The sequence below is a fragment of the Ambystoma mexicanum genome, chromosome 6q (assembly GCF_040938575.1).
Source record: "Ambystoma mexicanum isolate Mex_15411 chromosome 6q, UKY_AmexF1_1, whole genome shotgun sequence".
NCBI lineage: Eukaryota > Metazoa > Chordata > Amphibia > Caudata > Ambystomatidae > Ambystoma > Ambystoma mexicanum.
Genome location: NC_090937.1, coordinates 56850312 through 56877632, shown reverse-complemented (window position 1 = coordinate 56877632; position 27321 = coordinate 56850312). Strand labels below are relative to the sequence as shown.

General features: G+C 44.4%; 1 protein-coding gene across 3 annotated transcripts in view; it reads left to right on the top strand.

The window, feature by feature from the left end:
* The window catches only part of PAX5 (paired box 5), a 688652-nt gene that overhangs the window by 336745 nt on the left and 324586 nt on the right, over window positions 1–27321 (top strand). Inside the window, exon 7 of one of the 3 annotated variants that reach the window (XM_069630474.1) lies at window positions 19744–19851. The exons of 1 other annotated variant lie outside the window; for it this stretch is intronic. In XM_069630474.1, coding sequence (XP_069486575.1) covers window positions 19744–19851 — 108 coding nt within the window. Of the gene's footprint in view, window positions 1–19740; window positions 19852–27321 lie in introns of all 3 variants that reach the window. One more of the 3 variants, XM_069630475.1, reaches the window with a different exon arrangement.

The following is a 27321-nucleotide window of genomic DNA, read 5'->3' as shown; positions in this document are numbered from 1 at the left end:
ATTAGAGAGCACTCTGGTCCTGACCTCATGCCTAACAGAAGGTTGTTGGTGGGGACCCAGGATTGGTTCGTTAAGGTGGGTTTAGCCTGCACTAATCACTGGGGCCCATTTGGCTTTAAGCGAGGGATGAACCCCTCACTTAGCAGATCATCCAACGACTTTGAAAGGAGTAAGACGAAGGACTAATTTGGACCCGGGCTGAAGGTACAGTCTACCTTGCATCTTCCGCCAGTGAAGGAAGGCCAGGATTCTCAAGAGGGAAGCAGGATCCCTCCCCTAAAAATTCCCCAGGGAACAGAGGGAGATACTGGACTCAGAGAACCGTCCAGCAGCTCCAGAACCGGTAGCCAGCCAGCACACAACGTGCCCTGCTAGGTTCTGCCAGCAAGCTTCTTATATGGGAAGCGCCAGAGAGTATCTGAACTAAGGACAAGGCCGTTGCTTGCAATCACTCTCCTGAGCTTTGGGCCGTCTGCCTTGGAGGGGCAACATAAGCCCGGCAAAGAAGATAGGAGTGCCACACAAGCATCAACCAGAGCCCATCTTTTAAGGAAATTATCGAGACAGTCTAGTCCTCAAAACCGCATCTGGCTGCACTGCTGACTGTTGTCATGCCGCAGTCACCAGAGCCATTCAAGACACCTCGACCAGCATTCCAGATCCGCCAACCAGCACAGAGACAAGGATTCTTGGCCCGAGTTGCTGCACCGGTCAGTCTGCAGACATCCGTCCAGCCTCGCTTGCCGAATTGCCTGCCACCTCATACCTGCAGATGTCTCCCACCACTACCTCTGTCTCAAGGTCTGTAAAGTGCCCTGGAACTGCCTCGACGCTGTCGAGCTTAAAGGACCTATTCAGCACCAGGTACATTGTGGTTCTGCGCCCTGGTCCTTCTCTGAAGGCCCCTAGAGACAGTTACGACCCTTTGCCCCCTTGGTGCTGGAAACAAATAACCTTGAACAGTAAGACAGATTACTTTACCAACTACCTTCCTGTCAATATCCAGAGTGCATCCCTTTTCCGTCATGAAACTGTCTGTCCTCTGTGTTCCTTTACAGTGTGGGTCGTATTTGTAGTGTGCTAGAACTGTCTGTTGTAGTAATAATAAAGTAGATATTTTTATACAACCTTGACTGGACAGTCCCTTTTATCATTGGGTAATAATTTTATTTTTGCTGTGTTGCAACTAACCAACGATCCATGGCCTTGCGTAGATAAGACTGCCGTTCTGCCCACAATTGGAGGTCTTATAATTCACAAGTATTCCAATCTGTTCAGATCCCTTCTGGTGTACTAGAGGTGTGGGGTTGATTGGTGGTTTAGAAACTGATATTCATCCCTGGAAAACTGGTGCCCCGGTGGTTCATAGGTCACAAAAGCCCATTCAGGACCCTCTAGCAACACCTTTGTTCTCAGTCTTTGGGAATCGGGCTGCAACATTTTGTGTCTTTTTGAGGTGGTTCAGAATGTGACGTGTGAGGCCTATTTAGAGGATGATGGTGTAGTCTAATCTGGATAGTTCCCTTTGAATAACTGCTAAAGTTCTGGGTGGGAAAGACAAATAAGGCATGATATGTTGGCCTGATCGTTGGTGGAAAACTACATTTCTGACCAGTGCTTTAATGTGTCATTGAGATGAAGACAGGTTCCCATCTTTTTCAGCCAAGGGTTTCTGGCATGGTTTATAGTCTTAGGGCCTCATTACATGGTAGGAGGTAACCATGCCACTATTAGCGGCATGGCTACTCCCTTACCGCATACCGGGTCCGGGTAGGCGGTTTGGGGACTTACCGGGTCATTCCGACCCTGGAGGACCCGGTAAGTCCCCATTCCAAATACCATTCCCCATTCCCATTTGAGCCCCGATAGGGCTCAAATGGGAATGGGGAAGGAGCTAATAACGGTACCGCAATTTGCAGTACCATTATTAGCTCTGAAGTCCCTCAGCGGGTCCCGTCCAAACGCCTGGTCAGACCAGGCGTTAAGGACGGGAACCGCTGAGGGACCTCGTAGTAGGGCGCTAAGGGATTAACGGCACTGGTGCCCTTACCGGTGCCGGTAATCCCTTAGCGCCTACCGTGTAATGAGGCCCTTAGTGTGGTATATCATTGTGTCTGTTTTGCCCATGTGAAGTTTGAGTCTGTTATTGGTTATCCATTAATCATTTCGAATTAAGATTTTTTTCCAGATTTAGATGTTGCTTTGTTGACACTGTTTTGGGGTTGTACACAATTTGAGCATCATCTTCCTAGGTGTAGCAGGTAATTCCTTGTTTGTTGATGATATAAAAAATGTGGCCTTGTATATGTATATGTTCTCTCCGTTCTGCGGATCTCTTCCTTCTCTCTCCTCCTCCTCCACCCTGTGCCCCTTCCCGCTTCCACTCCTTCCAACTTCTTGCTCCTTTCCATTGGAACCGCCTTCCCCTCCCCGTCCGCTCTATTACCTCCTACTTCTCATTTCGCACTTCTCTAAAATCCTATCTCTTCCATTCACCCCTTAGCATCTTTCTGCTTTCTCTCTCACCACTGAATCCTCCTCCTCCTTCACCTACTAACCCCCCCTCTCCCACTTTGGTCCCCTTCCAAATGCGCTTAAACTCATCAATAATGTAAATTGTTCCTTGTACTGTTTTCTGATTTGATTCAATGTCATGTATTGCTTGTTGTAATTGCTTGTTCCTCATGTAAAGCGCTTTGGATTAAAGCGCTATATAAATCTAAATAAATACAAATAAATACAAATGTTGAAGAAGCACAGTGAATCTGTACATGCCTTTTGGAAAGCACAGGTGATGTTCCACATGGATAATTTGAAAGGAGGAAGGTGGTTCATTTCATTTCTGTTTTAGAAGCAATCCATTGTAAGGCTAGTTGCAGTAGACCTGCAGCAGCTTGTCTGTTGATCAGGATTTCAATTATGAATGTGTTGTAGGCGGTTGAAGGTCCAGAATGAGGCAGACGCTCGGAGCATTGGAGTTCATATTTTCCATACCATTGTCAAGATAGGCTGAAAGGATACGTCCTGTTCCTCTCATTGGCCTGAATTCCAACTGGGACTCATGTAGGATGTCACTAGACTCCACATAGCAATGTGTTTTTCAAAAAGATTAGCAAGAACGTTTGGAGGCACTGGTCAGACCTCCAGGGGATAGTAGCAATGAGTGCAATATGTTGTGGCAAGTAAAAGGAAACATTGCTGAAAATATTGGGTAGACTCATTTGGGCTCTTTTGAATCACCAAATTGGGGGTGGATTGAGGTCCTGCAAACCTTTAGAACTTTTCCAGAGATTTGAATGGAAAGGTTTGCGTGCTCCTTGTGGAAATATGTAAGGTGCTGCATGGAACGGCTACTCATGCCATCCCCCACAAGGCCCTTTACGATGCTCCAATGCCCTAATGGAGACTGCCATGCTCCCACAGTGCAGTGAGGTATGTTTTTAAAAAAAAAGTTCATACAACTCCTATGATACTGCTGGGGAGATAAAGGCCCTGGGGAGCAGTGGTGGGTGAACCCCCCCAAAAGAACCTGTGAATATTCACTGGCCAACAAACATTTGACTTAGTGACCCACAAATATGTGCAGGTCATTTTTGTGGGAATTTGTCCTGGATTCGTTGCCGGATACACATCTATATATTTTGTGGCATTTAAGCTTAATTTAAAAACGAGTAGGTTGCTACTAAACACAGAGGATGAATTTGCTGATTTCCTTATTGCGCTTCTTGATGGACCACATGCCCTTATAGAATGCATCTGCTGAGGTAGCAATAGCATACATAAAAGTGACATTTGTCTGTCCTACAGACTAGTTCAAATGAGCGGCAGATGGGGAAGTACACATATTTTGCAGAAAATTCGACAATTATGAATTTTCCATTGTTTTGTTGCAAGATCAACACCACTCAAAGCTGAATGGTCTACCTGCTGCTGGCCAGCTGAACACAGATAGGAACCTAAGTTTACAAGCACACTTCATATCATCTAGGACACCTTGCCTTAATCCCGGGCTTTAATTTGTTAGAACAGTTGCATTCTGGCACTTATGGTCTTGGGGCCCTTAAATTGAAAAAAAAAGAACTCAAGTAAAAGCAAACCATAGGCCTGAAATATCTGGCTATCTGGTAACATTCATGGAGCTGCTAAAGCAACTGACCACTGATCCCACTGCCACCTCCACAATGCACATGGAATTATGTACATCCTGGAAAGATTAGAGGCTGAAGAACCAAAGCATCCTCTCAATCAGCTGCAGTGCTGTACAATGAAGCATCTTGGATCATTCTCTCCCTTAAACCTCACTATTCTATCTTTTCAACTTTGGAGGCTCTGCACTGGCTCAGGACTGGAGCAGGGAATCCCCTGGTACAGTATGCATCATTCATGAGAACTTGTCAGCCACAGGAACGTCCAACCTCAAAACAAGCATCGTCAAACAGGTGCCAATGAGGCACTTCTGTCTAAAACTCACACTCTCCTTCTGGTTTTAAGTAGCAAGAGAAAACGCTGGGGAGGGAGGACTTTGGTGGTGTATCAGCAGAAAAGAGAAACACTCTTATTAGGGACATGTATCGGGAAACCTCATGCATCAAAAAATTTGAGAAGGACATTCGAATGTTGCAGGTTTTCTCAGACAAAGTGTGCTTTGTGTAGAGGGTTCAGCATTGGACCTAATTTCTAGCACGCATCAAGGGTATGAATGTTCATCACAGGTAAGATCGATTCAATGGGATGTGGTGTCTGACCGTAAAAGTCTGGTCAGGGTGGGCACAAACGTTGTCAACCAAGAACCGGCCCTCAGGTAGCATTCAGCTTTACCGCTACTCGTGAGGACTTGTTTCTAATGTTTTACCTCCTTTGTTAATTAGGAATGTTTATTTGCTAACTCTTCCCTCTGCACCAACAAACGATAGAATGCAGCTATACCCCTTGATGTGACCCTAGGTGGGGTCTACGGGTCAAAGGATACACTGGAATCCAGGAGATCTTCATGTTGCTTTAATTAGGCGACATCAGGAGATTACTTCAGATAGTTACATGATCAGAGGGGAGCCCACTGGCTCCCACCACCCAGGCTACATCATCTCAACTGTCCTGGGTGGAGCACTCACCACACAGCATTCCACTCAATCATACCCAACCATTCCATTCGTGACATCACCCCTCAAGCACTCAGCGTACATGCAGGCAGATAACTAGCAAGCCTAACACCCCTCGAATAATTTGGCCCAGCTGCACACATACTGTTACACCTCCATGATCACCTCAACCGGTCTTATGACCGCAGCTATACCCCACGAAAATTGGCCTAGCTGCACACATAATCCCATTCACAAACTCTGCCGCTGCCAGAATGCAGCTGCCCAAGTCCAACTGGCCTCAGTGCACATATTCCACTGATCTCACAAAACCACTGCACCACTAGAATGCAACTACACACCACTTAATCCGCCGTAGCTGCACACATACCGAGTGCACCCAAGCACTTTACTACACTACTCTCGCCACTGACTTGGACCACGGTCCCCAAGGGCATTCAACCCGCAGTGCTTTGGAATCATACCGATGGTAGAGGGCACAATACAAATGCCCAATAACATAACATAACATTTGCTGTTCATTGATTATTGAATTTTAATGTGCCTACATTTTGTTTCCGGAATTTGTCCAAGGCGCCTCCTTGTCCTCTCCTGGAATACCTGTGTTTCTCTATGCCTTCTCTCCCTTTTTCTGACTCTGAGTGTATTGAAGGAGTTCAATGTATCTTGGCGCTTTAAATAACTACAAGATTAAAATGAACAATACAAATAAACGGAGCGGTTAGTAAAGCGCTTGGAGGCGGTTGTCAAAAGGAGAGGTTATATTGAACGGCCACAGATCCAGTGCGGCTGATGGCCCTCGCTATGGAGCGGATGGCCATTTGTCATCCTTCTAAATTCCCCTTAAATTAATTTTGACACTGTTTAAGGACAACGTGCATTTCTTGGAAGGGAATATCGGACTTGCCTCAAATAAAGCAGTTGACAAGCTGCCCTCTGCGTACAGGCTAATTGCTTCAATTACATGCCTATTGTTTGCCCCGCATCCAAACGTGTGTGCCTTCAAAACAGTAATAATAATGTTTTTAAAAAAATACGGGTTTAAACTTTACTACAAACGTTTAATCCTCAGCAAGGTCGAAAATGCGTGTATGAAAAGAGATTCTGCAATTAAAAAAAAAAATGATGAAAATACCAAAGCCAACACTCGATTGGTTTGTAACCTACATTTTCCCCTTGTTTCAGAAAAGGCCAACACATTGGTACTGCTTGCACTTCACAGATTGTACAGCTAAACGGGGGAAAGAATCCCCCAGATCATCAGCCGACTGCCCTCCCCATATTTACTCTCGGCACACTATTAAGCAACACCAGACTATTAATTTAGCGTTTGAGTCTTCAGCAAAGCCCATAAAGGCACACAGTTGTCAAATGGAGTTCATTTTAATTTCCTTTCAATCACAGTAAATTATTCAGGTGATAAATCAGCCGGGGCAGTCTCCTGGCTGTAATAGAAACCCTAATTCCTGGCTAATTATCCAGCCCTCTGCTGCCAGCCGATCAATACAGCCACAGAATGGAATGGGCTAAAGGCCTGCCACTGGGCGGGGAGGCGCACAGACAGCTGGGGGACACTGACATGCGCGTGACCTCCACCGGAGTTCAAAGGTGGGCAGAGGTTAACAGCAAAAGGCTTTTTCGGAGAGAAAAAAAAAACAACAATATTTCCCCTTGGAGGCTGCTCTCATCTAGAATGTGTAAAAACATCGAGTACAGCAAACGCGGCAATGTTTATCACAGCCCCGGGTTGTTGTGGCCGTCGCGCATTTCCTTGACTTGGTTTGGTCTGGGATAACTTTAAAAAAAGAGCCCTGCTAAGTCATAGCTCTCAACCATTTCTGTCACAAAAGCGGGTGAAAACCCCGATTTTGTTTTTGGCGGGTGAGAGCCCATTGAAATGAATGGGCGTGCAGGAGGTTTGGCAGGTGAGTCAGTTCTTTACAAGGCAGGTGACACCCGCCAAAAGTGTGTGAGTTGAGAGCTATGGGTAAGTGTATATGATTTGTTTCTTTGTCATTCAAGGAAAACTGTACATCTTTCTGTAATGATGCGTGAAAATAAATGAAGATACATGAATGCATGGTAACATAGTACATATAAAAGCAATGTGGCCCCATGTCATGCATGACACCTTCTGCCAGTCCTTGTATTGCATGCCAGGACTTGCAGTTGAATATTTTACATCAAACCTATGCCTGAGCATGCAATATGCAGTTCAAGGAATGGCTGACGTACTCACCACATAGGGGCACTTGCCAGCTATAAGTACACCCTAAAGTACACAGAGTCCTGTGTTGCATAGGCAGGGCCGAGATCCGGCAAATGCAAATTCCTACATATGTGCATTTGCTTTTCCAGATACCCACATGCAATGGACTAGAACCAAACCTACACACACACAAAGAACGTTGCGATCCCTGCACATGCAATCCCAAAAAGGAAGAGAAGTAGAGTGACTTCAACTCTTAACTTTATATGGAAACTTTCATTTTAATTATTTGGGCACTTCTTGGTGCTTTTCTGCCACTTCAGAAGGAATCGGGCAGGCGCACAATGAAGGCGAAGACACCACATGCAAATCAGGTCAGCAACCTGTGTTGTTGTTGGCCATCGTCTGCAGAATGTGGCTTGTGAGTAGGGTCCCATGGTGATCCTTAAAGAATGTCATTAATGCCCTTAATGCAAGGAACGACCACCAACTGAACTTGCTAATGAGGTCAGGAGTAGGCCCATGGCATAGGATGGCATCATACCCATACTGGTTGGGGAAGATAGCTCAGGGGCAACGCATTTGTCTTGGAAGCAAGACAATGCAGAGCAGCACAGGTACGAATTCCAGTACCGTGCTTATGGACTGGTTTCCAGTATTAAGCGCATTATAAAAGATGAATCAATATAATAATATTACTCAGAGCAGAGGACCTGGCATCAGAGCTATGAACACCACTCAGGACTGAGTGGAACAGCTGGAGGAGTAGACACATACCCGAGACCAGCCCAAATGATGTGATGTTATCATTGCGCATACCTTGGCATTAGGATGCAGTGACAACAAAATTTAATAGCATACTCACCAGGCATAACATAAATGGATATGCAGTTAAAAGTATTACATCTTGGTCCTAACCAACTTATGGGACTTTACTGTGGGCAAGGTTAAATAAGTAGGCCAACTAGTGTTTTTGACCTGATCCGGGGATTAATGATGTTATAATCAATCGATTAAATGTGCCGAAGCAAAACAACACACAATCCAATTAGTCATGCATTCCACTAGCAACAAAACTCCTCTAACACATCTGGTCGCGCACCAGTAATTATTGACCACATTATTAGCACTTTGATAGGTTGAACAGAAACGATCATCCCGATCAATATGCTGGTTTGAAACATGGATTATGTAACTCATCATTTATGCATAGAGATCATAGAGCATTTGGCGGCGGTGTTACGCATAACGTAAGATGTATCATTCATTGTAATATGTGCTTTTTTGCCTCTCTCTCAGCAAAAAGGGAATGAAGAGATCTCCTATACCCACTTTCTTGGTTCTTATTAAAGCAGCCCATTCTTGGTTGAGTAGGTGTGACAAATCAACTTCCGGGGCACCAGTGGTCCAGGGATGAACATCAGTTTCTAAACGATCAATCAACCCCACACCTTTAGTACACCAGAAGGGATCCGAACAGATTGGAATACAAGCAAATTATCAGACCTCCTTGTCCAATTTTGGTAACGTGGACGGAACGGCATTCCTGGATCGTTTCATGGTGACGTACAGGGGTAATGCAATTCCAGGTATCCGAAGATTTCACTCTGATGTTGAGGAATTTGATGAGCTAATTTGGTGACATTTGATAAGTATGTTCGCCAGTGAGATGGGTCATTTTGTGACCAATATGCGGGGAAGAAGAATTAACCTCTTTCCCCTCCCAACCTAGGCCCCTAAATCAGGATTTTACCATTGAACCCAACCTCACCAGAGAATGTGCCGGAATGCTGCAATGAATATAGCAGCAGCTTCCGTGACAGATTAGGAAAGTGGGCACTTGTTATGCAAACCAATGCTTCTGAGGTACAAGATAGCATAAACTTGCTGTAAGCTTCAGTTCGTTTTATTGGGTTCACTGTGCGCCTTATGACAGAATAGCCAACGTCTGTTTCTCACTTGCTGCCTCACTTTGTCGGGGTTTGAGAAGCATTCAGTATTTTACACAGTCCTAGATGTCTTTCTTTAGGGTTTTTACCAGCGTGTTTGACTGGGGTAGCATGTTTCACCCACGGCCATGGTGTCCACCCATGGCCTGAACAATGGCATTCTAGGAACACGCTAGCCCAGCCAAACACACTGGTAACATATCTAGATTGGGAAATAACAAACTACAATCAAAACTGGGAAGCGGAATATGGAATGTTAGAGCTGCTCAGTACTTGAATGGCTCAAAGTATATGTTGGTATAGTAGTAATCGGGACATCTCATCCCCTCATTCTCCACCAGTTTGCTCTGGTGTCCCTCAGGGGTCTGCAATATGCGGCTCTCCAGATGCTTTGGGCTATGGCCTCCATGGTCCCTTAGCATTAACTATGTTGACAAGGGCTGATGGGATTTGTAGTCTAAAACATCAGAAGAACCGTGGGGCCCATTTGAACGGGCTTGCGAAACAAAGGATTCCAGATACAATTGGTTTATCATCAGAACACAGAAAAGGGGACAGTGTACTACCTCCATCTAATTCCCTTGGATACAAATGCATTTTAGCATGAACCCTCTTAATGGGCTTGCCTACAAGCTTGGGGGGCAATCCACTGGATGCACTGGCACGAAATGGTTTTGACAGCAAAAGAAAAGAACATTCTGGAAAGAAATGAGGGCAGTGAATGAGCGATAAAGAGGAGGGATGCGAGAGAGAATACAAGGATAGTGCAGCAAGAAAGCAAGTTTACTTAACAATACTGTGTGCCGTACCCAAAAGTAAACACCGTTTACACAGTGTACACAACTAGCCACAGATACTACTCAGCAGGTCCATTGGATAGACACAGTCTATGCCTGCAATCTGCTCTGACAGTACAAAAAGGGAGAGTTGTTAAACCGGAAGTCTGCAAACAAGGCGTGAACAGATTGACGCTGTGCGTAGGTGCGCTGCTAATTTTGGGATTCTTTGTTTCCAGTGAAAGCTGTTGCATCTACCCACATTTTGGCGTCCAAAACCATACGGTATTACTGTGGTGTCTTCAGACGTTAGGGTCATAATCTTCTCTTGGGAACAAATAATACTTCTCAGTTCCGCTTTTCAGGGTTTAAATATAACACTTTTAAATTTAGTCGGAGTGCGGTGGACATGTTTTTCATGCACCTCTTGCCAAATGTCCTTTCAAGCACCTGCCAACTGCACCCCTGCGTGTCAATATTGCAGACTGCTGGCAAACATAGTTTACATGTTAAGGGTTAGCGCTATTAACTAGCTGATGTTTCCAAGACATGAGGGTGCTGTATACGTTACTGTGACTAGAGAGGATGGCAAGGCAGCAGCTTCACCTCAAGTTGCAACCGATGTCCTAGGCTTGTTGAGAGCTTGGAGTGGTCACGCGGTAAATGCCTGTACACCGAGAACTTTCCATTTGCCAGTTCTTCTTAGTTTGGGCAATTAGGGGGCAGGGCCACCTTTAATCCAAAACTATTGCATTACAGTACAGATAGAGTGGAGGGACACAAAGCTTAAAGATGTTGTTTGGTTATTTGCCCACTCATTGACTGCCCATGGACATGGTAATCCCGATGGCCACTCCCACTGAGTTCCTGCTCCTACCTGTCCAAAACAGCTCCTCACGGGAACCCTTTGAGCTCGCTTAAATCAAGCCCTACCATCAAATATTGCACTCAAATTACTGGCCAATGTTTATTTAAAAAATAAAAAAATCTGACTTTTATTGACTTCATTGAGCTGTAAACCCACTACTACTGTAATAAAAATGTCTAATCCAGGTCTGCCTTCAGCCACTCAATGTTAAGCACTATGAGAGTGCATCACTCAAGTCCTGGTAAAAACAAGCAGCGGCAAAGCCAATAGTTATGGCTTGTGCATATGTATTAGCCATTTGACAGGCACTGTTATTAGATGGCAAGGTACTCACACCATTTTTCACCTGCTGCCATCAATGGCCAGTTAATACCACTATGGCAGTGCCTGGCAAGTGCCTTCCCCATGCCTACACAAAAGCTCACACAGTTGGCATTGTTAATGCTTGTTTTTCATATGACTTCAGTACAAAGACACACCTCTTGTTTATAAATCAATTGACACAAGGCACACTTGGTTGGAAATGTTTATTACACCACTGCCACATTTATGGTTGAAATTAAACCATTCATCTCAGACGACTGCTTTGAAATAACACTGTCAGTCACTTACAGCACAACGTTTGATGTTGCTACTTCATAAAGCTATCTAAAAGAAATCCCAGCAGGATGTGTTTTATGTGGGGAGGAGCTGGTAGTGGGTGGGAATGGCCACAGGAATTAGCATGGCCATTGGCAGTCCTTGGGTGGATAAACAACCAAACACCTGCCACAATCTTTGTGTCCCTCCTCACATCCCATCTCCCTCATACATGTACTCCAGTGCAATAGTTTTGGCTGGAGGACTGGACTGAATGACCTATTCAAAAATGGCATGGAGAAACGTGGTACCTCTGCATTTGCATATTAACTGCTGTGGAGGACTTGTTGGTACCCTCCCTTTGACGGCACAGAGGATACCAGTAATTTTCGCAAAAAAGTCTCAACTGAAAATAAATGCTGTTACAAGCTTGAACCATTTATTATGGAGGTCCCCCCACACTCCCTCCCACAGGAGCCCCTGCCCCCTCTGCAACCAAAGACTACCTCCGGCACTGCCTCGACCTCTGGCTATGATGACTGGGATATTATGTGGAAGGCCACTTAACGAGTAACTATACTCAAGAGGGTTGCCACAGGATCTACCCAGAATGTACTCCGGTGGCTGCTGAACGAATTTTCAGGTATACTGTCTGCATTGGAAGTACCGTAAGAACCCCTGACATTGTGGGTGCAATGCCTTCCTCATTGTGATAATTCTTTCAGACAACCTGAGGACACTGCTTCTGAGTCTAACAACTGGCAGCTGAACATACCTCTCCACAGACGAGCACACCCGAAGACTCCCAACTGGGACTGTGCTTACGTAGTTGGTGCCTATGTCTCCCTGTAAAAATGCTCCAGAATGTTTATCTTTGAAAATTAGGCTGAAGATCAAGGGAAAAGGATTAGCAAATTGACTTGCTTCTTCGAGGAGCATTTTTTGTTTTTTTGGCAATATTTCTTTTGATTGAGATACCATTGAATATGCCAACTATGAAGCCAACGGGAAATCAGCCATATGTTGTCAGAATCTCATTTTACATTTCAGGAATCTTAAACCCCCACCCAACAAACCTAACAACAACATCGACTAAATAAAGGTCTTAAACAATGCAAAGTTAAAAGTCGGTTCCATCAGTTTGCTTGAGCAAGTTTTCATAATTCCCCACACAACCGCACCCCCAGACACTCTCGCCCGGTCGCCCTCTTTCTTCCCCTAAGGTGATCAGCACTGTAGCAAGTGTCTCATGATTTGTGGGCGGAAGAACCTCGGGCGGAAGAACTGAAGTAAATACTGACTCCAGTGGACCCTCCGGCAGCTCCAGAACTGGTAACCAGCCAGCACACAGCGTGCCCTGCTAGGCTCTGCAGCAAGCTTCCTAGGTGGAATGTGCCAGAGATTCTCTAAACCAAACCAAGGACAAGGCTGTTGCCTGCAACACTATCCTCAGCTTTGGCCCGTCCGCCTTAAAGGACAACAAAAGCCCAGTGAAGAAGCTAGGAGGAGTGCATCGACAAGCATCAACCAGCGTCTGACGTTTGAGCCAGTGGAGCCCCTCATGCTGCAACCCATTGCACTGCTGACTGCTGTCATGCCGCAGTTGCTAACCTAGTCTGAGATGCCTTGACCAGTGCTTCAGACACGCCAACCCGCACTGAGACAACAATTCTTGATGCCGAGCTGCTGTGTAGGCTAGCCTGCAGCCATCCATCCAGCCTCGCTCAGCATGCTGTCTGATACCCACAGCTGCCTCCCATCTTGAACTCTGTTGCAGGTGCGACAAAGCGTCCTGAAACCGCCTCGACAGTGTCGAGCACCAAGAACTTCTACAAGTACAAGGTACTCCAATGGCTCTGTCCCACTGGTCCTTCTGCGAAGGCTCTGGTGATATTTTACGACCCATTACTCCCTTTGTGTTGAAACCAAGTATCCTTGAACTATTGCAATTCATTACTTTACCAACTACCCTCCTGTCAGTATCCAGAGTTCATCCCTTTTCCTTCTTGAAACTGTCTGTCCTCTGCATTCCTTTACAGGGTGGGGGGGTTGTATTTTGTTTAAATATGTCACTCTCTTTCACATAAAACATTTTTTTATACTTCAAATATGTCACTCTCTTTCAAATTTAAAAGTAATTACGTTAAAAACCTCCCTATGCTTCGGTTGGCGAATTAAATCTAAGTCATTCATAAACAGCGCCTCAGGTGATCATAAGTAGCCCTTGCATAACACAGCCAGCGAGGTTCTGTCCCCGGTAGTCGGTATCTCTTTTCACATCAAGAATTGTATCCAATGAAATCCACTTCACCCCAAGGGTCCCCGCCTGCAGTGGGCAGGAATTCTTGTCTGACGTATCAAAGAGGGGAATTCTCTTCCTGTCTGGCAGTCTGGTGGGGAAGTAGTCACCAAGCATTAGTTTGAGGGATTGCACAACAGATGTTCTGCTGCAAATTATCTGTAAGTTATTTTTCACGTATTTAATTACTGAGGAGAAGGTCGTCCTCCTAATCATGAGGGCACCGAAATGGAACCATACCTGGCCCGTGAAAAGGCATTCACATTGGTTTTGTGAAGGACTGGGATAGGCATTTGCCAGGCAATGCCATAATGGTACTACCCGGGCCATAAAATTGCAACAGCTGGAAAGTGTGTGATTGTCTGTGCCTAGGATAGCAATGCCTGGCAAAGGCCTATTGTATCGCTATAAATCACCCAAAACTGTTGACTATGTAGGACTTCAGTGCAAGGAACAGATATAAATCAAGGTGACAGCACAGTTGGTTAAGACATTTTTGGCCTCATTACAGGTTTGGTGGTAATTCTGAGATAAATCTGCCAATTGACCACCAAGCTCACTATTACTGCCACTTGGTCCTGTCGGTTTACCAGTGGATTACAAGTGGTGGTAGCATGCCGTTAATCCCAGTATCGATTTCGGCAGTATGACCATGAGCGGTAATTCCACATGGTACTTTATCACTGTGTTACCTTAAATAAAGTGGCTGATTTCCCTATTGCATCATGCTGCAGGGAAATCCATCCTACACTTCAAGGTCAAACTGGTAGTTCGGCAGTTTCTGCAAAAAAGTGGCTGTAACGGAATTACAACCCATTTCTTCCTGCGCCACTGAGGCCTATTTTATTATACTAGCTGATTTACAGACGCACTGAAGTCATTATCTCTCAGCAGACTGCTTAGAAATAACACTGGCAGGCCAGCGTTTGATGATACTGTTTGATAGAGCTAGATTAAAGAGATACCGGTCAGGTGGGTTTTGGGCAGGGAGGAGCAGATAGCGTGAGGGAATGACCATCGATTTACATGGTCTTGGTTATTCAATCAGTGACTACATACCCAAACAACACCCACAAGCTGTGTGCCCCTCCTCACATGTCATCTCCCTCCTAGCTGCACACCATTGCAGGAGTTTTGCTTTTTAGGCGGTGCTTAAGTGCCGGTTCATTGCCAAAATTAAAAACTTGCCTGGACGACCTCTTCTCGCGTGTCTCAGCCTTTAAGCTCAGGCACTTGTAAGGCCACGAAACATATTTCATGGCAACCTTCTGCCCTTCCTCCCTCCTCCCCACCTCCACTCCCGAGGAAGGGAAATATCCAATTTACCAATACGTTTAACTCATTTTCCCTCCTTTTCTACTAAAAAGATCTCAGTTTCCAGTTAAGTGAAAGAAAATAAAGACATATTTCCTGTGACTAATGCACATGTGTGAGAATCCATTCATGTTATGCTATTGAGGGGTTTGCAGAACACCCCTGCCATGTACACGACCTCACGACATTGCTTATCTGTTGCCAAATTAAAAAAAAAAGACAACTTCATTTGCTCAGTTTGCCTTTTTTTTATTCACAATATCCCTGGTTGTCTGCTCTCAGATTAGCTCCTTAGGGTGATTGGCTCCTGCTGCCGCCGTGATACGCTGATGGCGTCACAGGTCAGTTGCTGGCTAGTTGTGTGCTGCAGTGCCACCAGCCCTGACTTCGATTCAGCGGGGCCTTTCCATTCCTATTGGCAAGTCTTATTTTCCATCTGTGTCTGCGTGCACATATCGTAAGACAAAATGGCTTCCGTTTTAACCTTTTGTACCATGCAGGCGTCTTCTCTCAATTCTGGGAAGTGTTTTGCTGCAACTAGCAGTTACCCTACCCGCAACTCACTCGTGGCCCTGGGGAGCTGCAGGACACGGGCTTTCATGCAATGTCCTCCGAAGCGCTTCTCTTGAAAATGGGTATTCTGTGCTCTTCATTTAGTCTACAAAATGTTAATTAATAAATCCCCATGTCCCACATTTTAGAAAGTGAACTTATTAGTATGCTTATTTATAATAATAAAATTAAAAAAAGGAAATAAACAGTGGAACCCGACAATGATGCGGAGGACTACTTAATGCAAAATATTTGCTTTTCATATCTCTTAGCTCTCGCAAATGCACAGACTAAGGTGGGAGGACTATTCAATTCGCATAATTATACAAGCATTAACTTTGAGGTATTGCTCCTTGTCTTCTACTAAGTCAGGAGTAACTCACGCTCCTGTTAGCTTCTTTGGTTATCAAATAACCCTCCCCGATTTTAAATCAAAGGTGAGTCAAAGAAACTTCTTCATGAATCGACCCCTGCATAGTGCTTAATGCTGGTGGAATTGTCTAGGACCTTCACTCAGGTCATTCCAAAGAAGTGTCTACCTGCTCAAAGTGCCTCACATACTGAAATATCTACTCACAATATTTTGGTCAGGTGCCACTGTTTGGGATTGTGTTCAGACTTTTAGCATTTAGTCATGTAAACATGTAAACCCTTGCAACCTCACTCCCCGCTGTCGACGCATGAATTTTAGCAAATTAAATAAAATACACCATGCCACAATTATTACAAGGTTGATTTGGAAATGCATTTAACCACATGGGTCGAGTTCTTCCTTTAGATTGAAGTCTTTAATAAACTAAAATCCCAGTTTTGTTGCTTAAAAGTACACCCTATTGAAGGGTTGGATCCTGCATCAGAATGCTCTGTTGTATGGTATGTGATCGCCGCCCAAGTTAATGCCACTGAGCTGAGGTTCTCCAAGGAGGGCAAATGTCACCGTGCCTACAGCAGAGCATGATTGTACGGGCTCTAACTCTATTATAGTTTATCCATAATTGTTCTTTTATAATGTGCTTAGTACCAGAGATTGGTTTCTAAACGTGGGATCGGGATTTGAACCTGTGTTGCAAAGCGCGCTGGCTTGCTTCCAAGACAAACGCGTGGCCCTGAGCTATCCCCCCTCACCATTATAACTTGCGCATGGGGAAAAGTCCCTCCTCACATGGGGTTTCCTGGGACACGGTTTGACCATTTTTTTTCACCAGTACCTAGTTTATGCACATCACAAAGGGAAGCTGGGAATCCAGACTGTGCAGGCAGTTAGAGGCTCCTTTCCAAGCTCACTGATTGGCTAGAGACCTGCAGGCTGTTTCAAGGACAAATGAGAACGATGCAAACTGGAAAGTAGGCTTCTTTTAGTGATTAGAGGCTGCATTCCACACATTCTGATTGTCTAAAGAGAAGAAAACATGCCGAATGTCTCCGATCACAAAATAAGCCAGCGATTATAATAGATAGCATGAAAGAGAAAGCTTTTTGATTTAGCTGTACTTTTCGGCCCCTACTTTCCATGCACGTATTCCTAGGCCGCTCTGCTAGGGAGGCAGGCAGAGAATCTCTGGCACCAAGGAGTTGGGCAAAATCAGATACAGTCCTTGATCAGCCCAATGAATGGCTGCTTGCAGATGTGTGATGGTGTAAGAAGAAGAGCATAGGAGAAGGGGGGAAGGGAGGCCCATGTAAAAGTGGGCAGGGAGTAGTGGAAAGGTGAAGAGGCCTGGCAAGAGAGAGGAAGGACATGCTGTTGCTGCTGCAGTCATTGGTGGGGAAAGGGGAGTGGGAAGCAGGCCGATAGGGTAATGCAATGGTCACCCTGTTAGAACAGTTGCATAATGGCGTTATAGGGTATGAGCAACTCTGAATAAAAAATATTGTGTGTGTTGTTTTACTTTTCGAAAAGTAGGTGACCAAGTGAAGGTATTTGATGTTGATTAATTAAGTTTCTTTTTTTTTTTAAACTGAAGTCCTGCTTCCCTATTTCTCCACCACCCCATACCTAAGATTTGTTAGGCATTTTAGTAGCTGCAATATAGGTGGTTTCTAAGAGTTAGAATAACACCACAGAATGTCTTGGAGGAGCCTATGGCTGCTATGCGTGTGTGTGTTGGCATGAGCGTGTGTTGCCGCTAGCACTAATGGATGTTTTGTGGAATAAGAATGGGCGCTCCTAAATAAATCACTACCCAGTGCCCTGCAATTAGGTCTCCACTGTGATCACTGTCTGCGAGGGTTGGTGCAGTGTCAGTAGAATAGACAGCACAAGGTGGTGCAGGAAAGAGGGGCTATGGGTGACGCACAGGGGTGTTGCTAGGTCTGGAAAAGATCTGCGACTAAGCTAATTTTGGGACTGTCAGGACTGGGGGCTAGCCAGCCTTTTTGGTGGTAACCCCTGAACTTCTATCCGGGGCTACAACCAAAAGACCCAGGGTTATTGCCTCCTCAGCCCCCCTCTAGCAACGCTTCTGGTGACGCATGATATCTTTGGCACTTGGTTGTGCTCTGAAAAGAAGGCACTGCCCAGGGAACTGAGAAGGCACACAGCATGGTGGGTTTTACACTGGAGGTTCAAAGAATGTGTCTGATTCAGACCTGGTGTGGTGGTAAATGGTAGGTAAGCTGTGCACACAAGTGCAGTAGAAATGCATGAGATATACGGACAAGGTGGGGGCTTTTGAAGGTCAGCTGAGTGAATGGGGGATCGCAGGGAACTTGATGTCCTAACACTAAATTGGATGATCGCGATTTGCATAGGTGAGGGTGTAGTGTACTGAAGAACGGAATTGGCACAAATTGATATTTAAAGATACCAACCACCCTATTGCCCGGCCCTCTAAAGTAAAACAGGATGGTGTGTCTTAAAATACACACGGGGATAAACTTAAGTAAGTCCATGGTCACAGCACAAGGACAGGGGGCGTGGGCTGGATCTCAGACTAGGAGATAGTCAGAGACACGTATCAGGGCAAATGTCCTGCACAAGGTGGGAGACGGTCTGCTCAAAAGCCCTTGTGGAGCTCCTGCTACCAACTGTGCCCTCTGTAAGCACTAACCGGCTGCTACGGTGTGTGACTGTATGGCATGAGCTCAGACGGATGGAACACAATCGCTGCTGTGACTCTGTGTCCCCATTGTCAGTGTGAAAGATTGTTTAGCAAAGTAGGGAGCATAACAGCTGGAGCGAGGCAAGGGGTTAATTTCGAGTTCAGCACAAATGCGGCCTAGTTTTATTGCAGCTGTTACTGTAGTCCCATGTCAATTATCGCAGGGGGAAACGTGTATTGCCTAGCTTTCAATTAGGTTCTACGCTGATCACTATTTCGATGACTGCCAGGCGAGTTGTTTTGTCATTACAGTTACTAGTAAGTTGTTAAAGGATATTCTCAATTTAGGGCTTTTTGTAAAATAAAGCTTACCTTTGGCCGTATCCTGTTATTCTGCATGAAAGTTTGCATATTGAATTTGGAGAGCTCACTTGTAAAGGTTTGTAGCTGATTTACCTAATGTTTACATTCCAGAATGCATCTCTTGTGATCAATTGTTTGTCAATTTCCAGGAGATTCCGATTAATGTGATACATTTTTAAAAGACACAGAAAATCAATGTCAGTATCAGCCTTAAGGAAATGTCCCCATAGATCCTCCCTAGTGTTTAGGGAAAGTTTAGCTGACTGACAAAGTTTGGAGGCTTAGATATCTGGGTGATATGGGAGTTTCTACGCAGATTGATTTCTTCAAGGACCAGGAACAAAGGGGGGTCTCTGGTTTTTAGCTGTTCCTTTTTAAAAGTCTATTTTCAGATGAAGGGTATGTCACATTTCTATTTGGGTATCTCTTCTTCCCTTTTTGAGCAGAAAATCCCAACCAGTAGTAAAAACAACATGTGTTAGCGGTGAACTTGGGGATGTAGCTGCATGATGCCCTGGGTCACAGTTAGAGCTTGCATGACTGCAGTGAGCGTAGCTTAAGCCAATGAAGACAGACTCACACCAACACATGCCTCAATGCTATGCGCACAATCACACAGACCATCATTTTCCAATTCAGAACAAGATCACGGTGCAGTGATCTGGTTCTGAATGTTGCCTTATGGTTTTAGCAGGTCCGCTGGCTTCCACGCTTGGAGCAGTTTGAGATTTCCGGAGGCTCGGCAGCGCAGTGGCGAGATTTCCGACTGGCGCTTCATCACGAGCCACTCAGCCGAAACCCGGTAAGTTGATGATAGCAGAGGGCTTCATTGCTGCTCTTTTCTTTATTATTTCAAAATGCTATATTTTTCAGCACTGCTTTGATGTATGAATGCAGAATAATCCTTAGTATATATAAATCTGAATTTTAAAAGAGAACAACATTTTAATACAAAATAAATTTGTCTTTGATTGCAAAAATACCGTCCCCACATTCTAATTTAATCTTAGACAAAATAATAAAGCTTTTGCAACACTCAAACCTTTCCAAGCCAGAACAAAATTCTAAGACATTTTATGTAGTCCTCGATTTGCAGAAGGAATCCTGGCGCCACGATCAAGCTTCCCACACTATCATCATATATTTTCTGATCCATATGTTCTAAGTTAGGATATGATTTCATGTTGCAGAAACGTTCACACACTGGCAAATGCCCCGAGTGGGAGTTAAGCGGCTCAAATACAAGACATGCTCAGTATGGCCGAACCACCTGTACAAAGCACTGTAACTGTTTTTGTAACTTCCCTTCCAGATTCCCAAATGGTTACCATTGTGTTTATTGTAAAAAGTCCTGACTTTACTATCTTGAAAATAATTTGGACGATATGGAGGTGAATAGGATAATCAATATCTTACGCTTGCTATTTGCGAAGTGCAAAACCCTACTCATCTGGGTGACAGCTTGGCTGACAAGCCTTGAGGTGTTACCCAGGAGCCCTTCACCCTTGAGTCACGGGCTGTAAGGGTGGCAGGCTTTCAATCGCTACACTGACCTCTAGATGTCTTTCCACCGCTGCTCTGACATCGGTGCCAATACTTCTGCTTTGCCCACTTTTCAGCAAGCGGTATTAGGGTATTTAAGAGTAGGGGCATACATAAGAAATGGAAAGGGTTGTGGGCACTTGCCCATTTACAAAAACAAAGCAAAACATTAAGCAAGTGTACTGATGAAAGTGCCCACCCAAAGGCATCCCAGACCCACTGACATCATTGGCTACTGCACGTTATCATCATCGCAAAGCTTTTCCATTGGCTGTGTGAGCTGATGGTGGAGGTTATCCATCCCTGGCACAAAAACCCTCATCATTCATGCATCTCACTCGATGGTAATAAAATCTACATCTTAATCAACTAATCAATTAATAGAAATACTCTGCAGGGCAATGCTGAACTTCTTCCTTTGTGTAGGGAAGGTTGTCCCTTTCAACATAGGATTACATCCTACAGGGACGTAAGGTCAATGTGGTACAGGATGCTTCCATGGCAAGCATGTTTATAGGACTTCTTTTGAAAGCCCTGTGCCATATAACGCTCGTTTTAAGGTATTGAAGTATCTCCACTGGCTTCCTGTCAACCACACAATGGAATGCCATGCTCTCTTACTGGTTCACAAAGCCCTGCATAACTAACTGTGCATGCAACTACCTAGTAGGTGATGCTTATCCCACCCTCTACCTGACCAGAAGCCTCTGGCCAGCATCCCAAAGCGAGATGCCACTCTGAGCAGCACGATGCCACTATGATTTGGGCTCCACCATATGAAACTCCCCCCCACCGCCCTTTGGCTCTTGGTCTCGACTTCAAGAAGTACAGCAAAGGTCTGAAAAAGCACCCCTTCTTCCAAGCTCTCAGCCCTGCCTAGTGTCAGCTGGGCGGTCCTGAGCTTTCAGACACTGTGCTCCTCCTCCCTTCACTTTCCCTTTTTTATATGAACGACCTGACACCTCCACCTGCGGGTGTGAGTGATATGCAAAACAATAATTGCATCCGTTTTGCTGGATCTCATGGCCATATGTGTTCAGTGTGTTGCCTTTTGCCTGACTCAGCGCTAGCTAGTAGTATAACCTTGTCTAAAGAATCTTAGTGTAGGGCCAGTGTCTCATGTCGTTCTGCAGTGACACGCGCAGGTTGCTTCCTTTTTTTGCCTACTTTGAAAGTGTGAATACGGATCTCTCAAATCAGTTGATTTGCTCACATGGTGATCTTGTGAAAAGTAAATGCTGACCATGTTAACATTTAAGGGCCTGTAAGTAATATGTATTTCCATAATGTGCACAGTAGTTTCTTCACAACTCCTCAGGGCTGGGATTCATGATCCAAAAGACATCTAAGAAACATGGACATGATCTTGTAGTTTGCTAAATGCATGACTGGAGCAGTACACGTCTGCAGCTCGTAAGATACTTACCTGGCTGCAATGATAGTGAAAAGCTGCGGTTTGAGGTGACTTGTTCGAAATACAAAGGATCGAATGCCTTTTTTTCGACACCAAAAGTGCCGGAAAAAAAATGTTTTGAATGCTTTTTTTAATTTATTTTTTATGGGGGGAGGTTCACCCCCCAACCACCCGTTTTCTTTTTTTAAAAACTTTTTTATGCATACTAAACTAAAAAATTATAAATAAATAAATAAAAAAGCATTCAAATTATTTTTTTTCTGGTCCTTTGGTTTCGAAAAAAAGGGCATGCGTTCCTTGTTTTTCGAAACTATGACTGGACACCAAAAGTTGCATGTGGTTAGTGCATTACCAAACCCAGGATGCACCATATTAGCTATGTTACACGCAACACGCTGAGGAACAGGTTGTGTTTTCTTCCCTTTGCCTTCGGAACCTTCTTTTCTCCTCCTGGCAATCACTCGTGCCTATCCCTTGTTGCCAAAGGCCTCCTCCCAGTCCTTTAAATTTAGCCCTGATCACCGTTCACATCTCCAAGACCTCAAATGTGAGAAAAATGCAGCCTCCATCTCAGTACAATGCATTTAGTTGAATTATTGTTTTCATTTTCTTTCTTTCTGCGAAAGCAGTGGTCATTTTTAGGATGTCTGAGTCATTCCCTTGATTTCAGCATTACGGTCACACCAGATTTCAGTTCCTTGGGGTGAATGGTGCCCCCTGGACTCTGCTGGCGACAATGTGTATTGATTACAAACAGATGTGTTGTTTGCCAGCAGCATGGCCACCTTCTGGATCAGCACCAGGGTGAGGAGGGAAAAAGCATTATCATAATGTAAAGCCCATACACCTGACAATTGTTTTCAAAATACTTGAGGTGCTGATGCAACTGATTATGGGCGCTCTCAGGTATTTCTTTGTTTTGTACAAGTAAAACGTTGTTAACGGGCGCCAATATAAGAATCAGTGTCCTGGGGCGCACCTAAGGCTCATGACCATTTTATTTTCAAATGCTTTCCTGTCTGCTATACTTACCTTTTCCCATCGAGTCCATAAGCCTCAGTGCTGATGAAATTCCGACTGGGCCCAGGCAATATCTTAAACCTTGTAGGGTAACGGCACACAAAGGTTATGCTGTTCCCTGTGTCGGTATTTTCACACAAATGGCTCTGTGGGCTACATTGCTTGGTGGCCGACCTTTTGTGTATGATTCTAGTGTTCTGTTACCTATGTATCCAAGGGGCGCTGCTACAGCAACCCCAGTATACATCCAGTATCATGTCCCAAAATCCTATGTTTATGTTTATATATTTATAAAGTGCTCCTGGTACCCAAAGGTTTATGGGCGCTGACTAACATACAAAGAACAGGACAACAAGGAGAAGACCTAAGGAGTAATATTATCATGTAGGATCTGTGAAATGGCTTTTGTTTCCTGGGGCTAGAAGAAAAGAGCGGTCTTCAATTTCTTCCTAAACACCACCGTCGAGGCTATGGTTCTCAATGCTGGCTATGGTTGTGTCTGCGAGAAACAGTGGGACCCACACATGTTCATGGCCTTTGCCTGCCTCAGAAAGTATGAGGTGGAGTTGCCAGAACTAGACATGTTGCTTGAATGGAGCCTGGAATTGACCTTGAATCCACACCTGAGTAAGAGCCCAGAAAGGTGCCGTGTAAAGTTGAATGGCTATGCTTGTCCTTTTTGCATTGACTTGCATAATATCCTGGCACTTAAAGGGTTAAATGGAGTGCCACTCGTTGATTGGGTGGCCACCACATATTTGAACGTTTGAAACCAGTGATAAACAATGAAGGGTCCTTTCATATCCCTCTTTGCTTTTTGAAACTAAAGGCTTGCTCTCAGGCGTTCGCAATTCTGGGTACGACCGTAAAACATGAACATAAGGATCCCTGAAGAGGATTCGTGCATAAGCCCTGCTCGGTTACAACCTCCCAAAAGCGCTCCTGACAGTGTTTGCAAACAGCAGACTTCTTTGTCTTGATCAGAGAGAAAAGTTGTGAGGTGATCTTGTACTTTGCCTATACTTGAAGAGATAAGTCACAAGCTCAAAGAACCTCTGTTTCCAGAGAGCCTTACTGCTGTCACTGGGTGTATGGTGCATGATGACATGAAGCTATTTGTTGTGTTCTGCTTATATGAGAATGTTGTGATGTTGTAGGTTCTAGAATGAAAATGGAGAAGTACTCTGACCATTAAAGAAACATCAAAAGGGTAGTGTTAAAACTTTTGGTTTGGTCAGTGAAGAATTATCCACGGGACGTGGTCTTCTGCAGAGGGGAGAGAGATTTGTACCTCCTGAAGATGTACAGAGAACTAATATCACAAGTGCACATATTAGTAATTCAGGCATTAATAGCACCAAGTGCCTGGTGCAATAACATTTTTGGTGGCCTGGGGTAGATGGAGATGTTGACAAATATGTCAAGAATGCCGGCGATGTAGTGAAAGTGACAAGATTCTAATTCCTAGGACGCTGCCATTGGTCTCACCAAGTTGCAAATGGAACCATAGCCAAGAGTAGCCATGGATATAACAGGGCCATTTAATGGATTGAGAGCTGAATAAAGAAATGTTTTGGCACTAGGGGATGATTATAGTAATTGGCCGGAAGTGAAATTTGTGAGGGAAGTTAATGCAGAGGCAGTTATAGAATTTCTTCAAGATATTTTTCTAAGTGAGGCTCTTCCAAAAGAAATAGTCACAGATAATGGGACCCAATTTGTGTCTAGTAAAATTCTGAATTTCATGAATGAAAAGGGAATTAGGCACATCACACCACCATTGTATGATCCACAAGCCAATGGCTTAGTAGAAGGATTCAATAGTGTGATGACGAATATGATACAACTAAGCAGAGAATTGAGATTAGATTTTGATGAATAAATGGACACAATGATATGGGTATATAGGGTAAGAGAATACCCCATATGGAAAAGACACCCTTTGAGTTGATGAGAGGAAGATGATCTATGGACATTAGGTTTCCTGTGTAGTTGGAGGAATTGTTGGAGAAGGACATGAGAGGTGAGAGTATGGGTGTACATTTAACCAGGGTGCAGGAAAAGCGAAAACAGTTGAAGAAAAGTTATGATAAAAAAGGAACAGGTTATGTTGATGTCAAGGAGGGTGATTTTGTTAGACTAAGTTTGCCTTTCAAAGTGAAAAAAAATGTTCGCAATTCAGCAAACCTCTTAAGGTAATGAGGGTAACTAAAATCAGTGTGTTAATGAGTGATGGATGATGGTGGAATCTAGGCCGGGTGGCAAAAGTGAGGATGTGGTAGGAGGAGGATATGTTGTGCTCTGACTATATGAGAATTCTGCAATGTAGTAAGTTCTAGAATGAAAAGGGAAAAGGTAATGGAAGGAGGACTATGGCTGTCCTTACTATAACTGAATCTTTCCTGTCTAGTTGAAATAAACTTACAACTTGAAGATACTTGCAGCAGTGAATCTATCATTTACACCATGCAACATGAATACAATAGTATGGAAGTTATGAGCACCAGAAACCAGCAGCACCTGAAGCCCGTGGTTACTAAAGAAGCTATCTGAACCAAAGTAAGACATCTCAGACTAGAGTTCCCTCTGAAAGCTCTGCCTGGATAGGTCACTGTGCAGGCCCAGGTGCTGAAGAGGTGAGTCACCTAAATGAAAGTCAGCCGGTAACTGGATGCATTTGCAGATGCCAGTTATGAACGCATTGAGGGTAGGGTTGTTTAGTTTATTCAACTCCCCTGCAACTCTTGTGTAGACATATTTGGCTCACAGCACTTCATCTGCACTGTCCGCTTGGAGAAATGTTGCATGTTGGGTAATAATGTGAAAGGCACTGTAAGACTTTTCATATTCTTCTCGTAGCATCTCTTTATTTAACTTGCCATATCCCTGCACCAAATAGATACAGCATATATTGTTATAATACCTTTGTGTGGATGTTTGTTTTTATTAAACTCGATAATATTGATTGTGTTCCACTCTACTAATGTCCATCAAAGCACCTCTTGTGAAGTGGCTTAACTATCACTAGTTGAGCTTGGAAAAGTTTACTGGGGATTAGGTTACCTAGACTAGTGTATGACCTCAAACCCTGAACTCAGTGCTATGGGAAAAGCATCCTAAGAACATGAGGGTTCACACCGCCCTTCTTTCCCTGGATGGATTCTGCCTTGGCAATGCATCATGTAACCTAGAGGGCTCAGAGCAACTCTTTAAGCAATGTTGCTTATGCAAGGGTCCTTATCAGAGAATGACATGGCACATTTAGTGATCCTGAATTTAGGCATTGATCATGCCGGGGATGGTGATCCAGGGCTAATCACTCCTAGTAACATTATGTAGTAAGAATAAGCTTTCGGTGAATCATTAATCCAGAGCAAGCGTGGTGATCGCCACAGAAGGGAACCCTTTGCTGAGAAGCCACAGTTTGGTGCTGGGAGACATGAAAGCGGTAGTCAGAGTCACAGAGATAATCAGTAGCAGCTTAGAAAGAAAATATGACATGTTCATATGGATCCACATCATCCAGATCAAAGAGGGGAATAGCATCTGTGGCGATTGCTCATGTGTGAGTGGGAACATGCAAGGATTGCCACATTATGCATGTCCCTGCACTCCCAGATTGACATAAAAAGGTTATGACTTGACTAGTGCGATTCTTATGCATGATCTATCTTATTACAGGCAACTATACAGCAGCCTTGTGTCACAATGCCGTGCGTGATCAAGGCGGACGTAAACTACCTTTATGGTAGTTTATTGCTGGATGGTCAATATTAGCTGCAATAGCTTAGCCATGACCAGTGTCCTGCCCCACTCTTAACCATGTACCCCTTCCCTGTCGTCTGAGCACAGGCCTAAGGAACTTTCCTGGGGTTTGGCTGATGAGTCACAGATGACATTTTGAAGAGCAGCCTTTAGGCCCTGGGAAAACGTTTTACATACACAACACACAAGTCTCTAAAAAAATCAAACTGGTTTTACTGGGACTGGTTCCAGATGCGGGAATATTGGGAGAAGGTTGACATGTTTTTCCCTGAATCTAGTTCCAGTAAACAAAGAGGACTGCAAGGAAATATCAGCGTATTTGCTCCGGTGTCAAACAAATCGAAGTCTTTGGGATTAAACAGTCTTTCAATCTTTGCTTCATGCCAGTAATGGTTTGGAGTTTGCAGTCACTCACATTCTGGGAAGTTTAAGTGTCGCCTGCATGTCTTCCACTGATTAGTGTTAGAACTTCCTTCTGGCTTTGCTCCTGTTTCCTTCTTGTCTTCTTAGGGAGAGCCATTCTGCTGAATC